The following is a 6,128-nucleotide window of genomic DNA, read 5'->3' as shown; positions in this document are numbered from 1 at the left end:
TTGGTGGATCTTCTTTGTCTCCAGCCCATCTTGTCTCCACAAATTTTGAGTGATTACTTTGTTTGCTTTTTCATTTTTATATGAAATTTTGGAATCTTATTTTCGATATTGAATTATTATTTTTATTATTGTCTAGGGCACTTATATCTATACTGAAATTCGTCATTTAATCATTATATGAAAATGGATTAGTTAGAGAATGTGAAAGAAAGGTGATGTGAAACTTATACCAAAGCAAAGAGGAGGGGACAGAAGAGAAAAAGGTGTCTGCGATGCCACATGTAGACCTTTTCTAAAGATCTAACTTAGATGCTATTTTTGCACATGTAAAACTGTTGCAGACTACAACTTCTATTCTACACAAGTGTTCTCCCGATACATTTTCATGGACAAGTTTATTTTGATGCTAAATTATTATTGTATAATAAATTATAAGAATACACTAAAAATATTCCATTTATTTACAAATTAACCGTTGGGACATTTAACCAAATAATGGAACACTGAAGTTACTTAGCAAATTGACCCTATACACTGTATGGGTTATTCTACGAGAAGAACAATTATGTTAAAAACGATAATTAAATTTTCAAAAGAATAATAAAGTAAAATAACAAAATAAATAAATAAATGAGTAAAAAGAAACTATGGGTTGTCAAGTATTTGCTGTATAAAAAGAGATGTAAAGTGGCTATCACTCCTTAAATTATATCCTCAGAGCCAAAGTTGCTCGCTCCTTCCACACATGCTCCAAGTCTCCACCTTCTTCTTCTTCTTCAGTCTCCTTTCATACCTCCAGATCATTGATTAACGTTTTTCTCTCAAATCAACCAGAAAGAAGATGATCTCCTGGCACGACCTCTACACGGTCCTCACGGCCGTGATACCTCTCTACGTCGCTATGATCCTCGCCTACGGCTCTGTACGGTGGTGGAAAATCTTCTCCCCTGATCAATGCTCCGGAATCAACCGCTTCGTGGCCATATTCGCCGTCCCTCTCCTCTCTTTCCACTTCATCTCCACCAACAATCCATACGCCATGAACCTCCGTTTCATCGCAGCGGACACTCTCCAGAAAATCCTCATGCTCGCCCTCTTAGTCCTCTGGGCTAACTTCACACGCTCCGGTAGCCTCGAGTGGAGCATCACAATCTTCTCCCTCTCCACGCTTCCCAACACACTCGTCATGGGCATCCCTCTCTTGATCGCCATGTATGGCGAATACGCCGGTTCGCTCATGGTCCAAGTCGTCGTCCTCCAGTGTATCATCTGGTACACGCTTCTCCTCTTCCTCTTCGAGTTTCGCGGCGCCAAGATGCTCATCATGGAGCAGTTCCCTGAGACGGCCGCTTCCATAGTTTCGTTCAAGGTTGAATCCGACGTTGTTTCCCTCGACGGCCATGACTTTTTAGAGACTGACGCAGAGATCGGTAACGACGGGAAGCTTCACGTCACCGTGAGGAAATCAAACGCTTCCCGTCGTTCGTTCTGTGGGCCTAACATGACTCCAAGGCCGTCTAATCTCACCGGAGCTGAGATTTACAGCTTAAGCACCACTCCTAGAGGCTCAAACTTCAACCAATCAGACTTCTACTCGATGATGGGTTTCCCCGGCGGCCGTCTCTCCAACTTCGGGCCGGCGGACATGTACTCCATGCAGTCTTCTAGAGGCCCAACTCCAAGACCTTCGAATTTCGAGGAGAATTGCGCCATGGCTTCCTCCCCGAAATTCGGGTATCATCCAGGAGGAGGAGGCGGATCTTACCCGGCTCCAAATCCTGAGTTCTCTTCAATAACCACCACATCTACGGCCAACAAAGCCGTCAATAAAACTCCTAAAGAGACCAACACAAATCAGCAGACGAGTCTTCACACCGACGGTAAGTCAAACAATCATGACGCGAGCTCCAAGGAACTACACATGTTCGTGTGGAGCTCCAACGGGTCACCAGTTTCAGACCGGGCGGGTCTTAACGCCCCTGATTTGGGATCAAACAATGAACAGGGTGGAAGATCTGACCAAGGTGCCAAAGAGATCCGGATGTTAGTGCCCGACCAATCTCAGAACAGCGAAAACAAAGGTAAGAAAAATCCTTCGCGACTTTCCGACAAGTTTGACTTTGAAATGTTCTGAAGTTCGTTAACGGTTTTTGTGTGGTGGTGTTTATAGCTCTGGCTCGTCCGGCGAGTGGTGACTTCGGAGGTGAACCAGTTATTATCACCCGAAGAGAAGAAGGAGAGAGAGCAAAAGACGCTGAGAATGGACTGAACAAAGCTGTTCCTAATGCGGTGCTACAATCGAAGACAGGACTCGGAGCCGCCGCTGAAGGTGAAGCAAGTCAAGGGAAACATATGCCGCCGGCGAGTGTGATGACGAGGCTGATACTGATCATGGTGTGGAGGAAGCTAATCAGAAACCCAAACACTTACTCTAGCCTCATTGGCCTCATCTGGGCTCTGGTTGCTTTCCGGTTAGTAACTAAATCGAAATTCAAATTATGTATTCTTGAGCTTGAACCGACCGGTTATCGGGAATTGACTCCGATTTTCAATATGAAGGTGGCATGTGGCAATGCCCAAAATCATACAGCAATCTATCTCCATTCTATCTGATGCTGGTCTTGGAATGGCAATGTTCAGTTTGGGTTAGTCATCTTCATACTCTCTGTTTTATTCCTTCTTTTAATTTTGTTTTTAAAGCTATTTAAAATGATTAAATCAGATTATATCCTAGGACATTCCTTATTTTTGCATATTTTCGTTAACATATTAACCCGTTTACACGTTTCGTAAAAGACCTAAAATTTTAGTCCATAAATTTATATGAGTTGAAATAAAAAATTAGGGATGGACCATCCGACAGGTGGGGCAATGGTGTGAGTGTCGTATTAGATAAATGGTAATGGTGGACGACATGGTCTCGTGTTGTTGATAGTCCTCATGGTCCCCCTTTATATGGGAGGTGATTGGATTTTCTTAAAAATATATATACATATATATTTATAATCCATTATATATTAATGGAGAAGCATTGTAATAAATGCGTTCACACAAAACTGGACACATGTCACATGTAGAAGCATTATAATAAATGCGTTTACACTAAAATAGACACATGTCACATGTAGAAAGCTTTTCAGCCAAACTCTACATAAATATGTTCACACTATGTACTTTACGTTTTTTTAATATAAAACTCTCATGCATGGTTCTTCTTTACGTTATTTTTACTGTTTTCGGATATAGCTGGACAAATTATTCATAAATTTTGATTTGATTCGTTATCCGTTTTGATTCGAACCGAAAAATCCGGATGTCCGTTACTCTACGAAGCAAATCAAATACTAAAATACAATATCCGTAAAAAAAAAAAAAGCAAATAAAAAATATCAATATTTATAGGAATGAATATCCAATTTGATCTGTTATATGCATATATATACATATCTTTAAAGAATTATATATAAGTTATATATTATAGTTTATATCAATTTTACAATATTTTGTTTTTAAATAATTTCATTTTAAGAATTTTACTTTTCATGTATTATTTTGAAAAAATGTCATTTAATATTAATTAACAGTATCTTTATATATTTATCAACCATCTTCATATACTTTTACATTCACATACATGTGCACATTGACGTGAGCACCTTATAACTAAGTATTTACCACAACTGAAATATCTAATTTTTTGAAAGTTAAAATATTCTTTTTCTTCGTGCTTCTTTCACTATCGACCAAATTGTAGTAAAATGATTTGTCTTAATAATTTTCTTTTCTATTTTTAACTATTATCCGTTTAGAAACTATAATATGAAACCATTGGTTCGACATCACGACTATCTAAGATTCATAACATGAAATCAAATAAATAATAGTAATTTTTTATTATCAAAGCAACAAAAAAAACCAAAAACATCAAACATTTTAACCGAACAAACCAAATAAATATTGATTTAAAATGATAGTTATATTTTAGAAGATTAAAAACAAGAAAAAAACAACATAAAATCGAACTGATATCCAGATTAAACAGATTAATGTCTCCTTATTAAAAAATAACGAAACTAATAATCACATTCCGCGCAAGGCGCGAGTTATTACCTAGTTTATTGTATGCACAAAAATATATATTTAATTTATTTATCGACTGATTTTGAAATTATAAACTGTATGTGAAAAAATCGTGAAGGGTTGTTCATGGCGTTGCAACCCAAATTAATCGCTTGTGGGAACTCAGTGGCAACATTTGCGATGGCGGTTAGGTTCCTCACAGGTCCGGCCGTGATGGCAGTTGCCTCTATAGCTATTGGATTGCGTGGTGATTTACTGCGTGTCGCCATTGTTCAGGTAAAATATATCTACGTTTTAATAACGCAATATTGAGAACGTTAAAATGTGATTTGCTACTAAATGTTGTGCGTTGTTACCAAAAGATCATCTAAATGTTTTTGTACGACTTCTTAGGCCGCATTGCCTCAAGGGATTGTACCCTTTGTGTTTGCAAAAGAGTACAATGTTCATCCTGCTATTTTAAGTACAGGGTAAGTCATGGAGTATTATGGTTAATATTCATACGATTACTAATGCTATTTGAAAAAAAAAAATTATTATAATATAACCGAATGATTTTGCAGGGTAATATTCGGAATGCTTATAGCGCTTCCTATCACGCTGGTTTACTATATTCTACTTGGGTTATAAGCTTTTGATTACGTGAACGCTTAAAATGGATCAATTGTAGAGAGAACGAAGAAAATAACACAAGAGAGTGTTTCAACTTGTGGGTGGAACAAACTAAAAGCTTAGAGCATATAAGTAAAACTAGAGAGTAGCATGATTTAAGGATGATGATGCGTACATCACAAACCAAGAAACCCTTTCTTCATATTTAACATATAGAATATTGGGGAATAGAATAAGAGTGAGACAGTGGGACGCATATAAGGAGGATCAAAACATGGGGCAACGAGACAACAAAGATGAATAAAAAATCGAGAAAGAAGACAACTTATTATTTTTGTAATTTTTTGTGACGAGCAAAATCCTGTTTTGATGTGTTCTTTGATTAGATTTTGGGTAACTTATGAATTGATTACTGTGAGTTTTTTTTTTAATTAGCGAAGAAAAGTGTGGTTTTGAATCTTCCTAGTTCAAGTTTTCAGGTAAGCAAATTAAATAACGCTTTTAAAGCAGTATTTATTCGTCTTAAATTGCTGAGATTTTAATAAGTTTTGTAACAAAGTAGGTGGATTTACTGATCCTTGTCTGCTGTGATAATGAGAATGGTAGTGGAAGAAATGAATTGTACGCTTTGGCACTGAAAGCAATTCGTGTTATCATTAGTTTTAGCTGATGGTGATATAATTATTGTCCATGTAGTGTGTAGGGATGATGAAAAATTATTGAAAATGTAAAGCAATTGAAGAAAGATCACTAAAAGTCAAAAGCTTATGCAAAAGTTTAATAAAAGCTGCCTTCTCTTTTCTTTATTTATTTGTGTTCCTTTTTCTTTTGATTTTTTATTTTATTTTAATAACATCGAGTATATTTTCTTTTTAATAAAATATGTTTTCTCTAATTTTAAAATATATATGACGTTTGCACTTTGGATTTTGGATGATATATTGAAACACCATCTAAAACCTAAAAAGATTAGTCTACCATCACGATTATAAAGCAACTTACAAACTTGCAACTTGCAACTTGCAATACTTAAGAATGGAAATACAGTCTCAGTACTTTCAGATAAGACAATGGTATATGACTCTAATCATGTTGGTATCTTTGCCGAACTCTTTCGAGAATTTCGTGCAATCGTTCATTGTTGGCAAAGATACAGTGAAACTGGAAGAGGTTAGGTCGGCGCTTCACAGTCGGGAATTACGCCATAAGGCATCCAGCTCAGGGACATACAATCAAGCTTCGGGATTGTTTGTCAGTGGTGTGAAGGGACATGGGAACAAAAAGAAGTCGAAAGACAGAAAATCGTTTCCAAGAGGTCCTAAGCCAATTGATACTTGCAACTATTGCAAAGAGAAGGGACATTGGAGGTCAGACTGACCCAAGAAGAAGAAGGAGCAACAGTCTGGATCTGCTGCAGTAGCTGAGGATGAAGCCAA

The 6,128-nt window shown here is 37.1% G+C and overlaps 1 protein-coding gene across 1 annotated transcript; it reads left to right on the top strand.

Moving 5' to 3' along the window:
• Positions 1 to 695: 695 nt before the first annotated feature.
• Positions 696 to 5,204, top strand: LOC106300203 (auxin efflux carrier component 3). Its single transcript, XM_013736299.1, has 6 exons — positions 696 to 2,081; positions 2,171 to 2,471; positions 2,560 to 2,645; positions 4,199 to 4,356; positions 4,474 to 4,550; positions 4,644 to 5,204. The coding sequence occupies exons 1-6, from the start codon at positions 842 to 844 to the stop codon at positions 4,708 to 4,710; spliced, it is 1,929 nt and encodes a 642-aa protein (XP_013591753.1). The 5' UTR covers positions 696 to 841; the 3' UTR covers positions 4,711 to 5,204.
• Positions 5,205 to 6,128: the final 924 nt, after the last annotated feature.

The sequence above is a fragment of the Brassica oleracea genome, chromosome C6, assembly GCF_000695525.1.
Source record: "Brassica oleracea var. oleracea cultivar TO1000 chromosome C6, BOL, whole genome shotgun sequence".
NCBI classification, from domain to species: Eukaryota; Viridiplantae; Streptophyta; class Magnoliopsida; order Brassicales; family Brassicaceae; genus Brassica; species Brassica oleracea.
This window is presented reverse-complemented; position numbering and strand designations above follow the sequence as displayed.

Bases quoted from the DNA above. Each gene is read 5' to 3' on its own strand.
- LOC106300203 (XM_013736299.1), top strand. From the start codon at position 842: ATGATCTCCTGGCACGACCTCTACACGGTCCTCACGGCCGTGATACCT. The intron at 2,472-2,559 runs GTTAGTAACTAA...TTCAATATGAAG, and splicing joins TGGGCTCTGGTTGCTTTCCG to GTGGCATGTGGCAATGCCCA. The intron at 4,551-4,643 runs GTAAGTCATGGA...ATGATTTTGCAG, and splicing joins CCTGCTATTTTAAGTACAGG to GGTAATATTCGGAATGCTTA.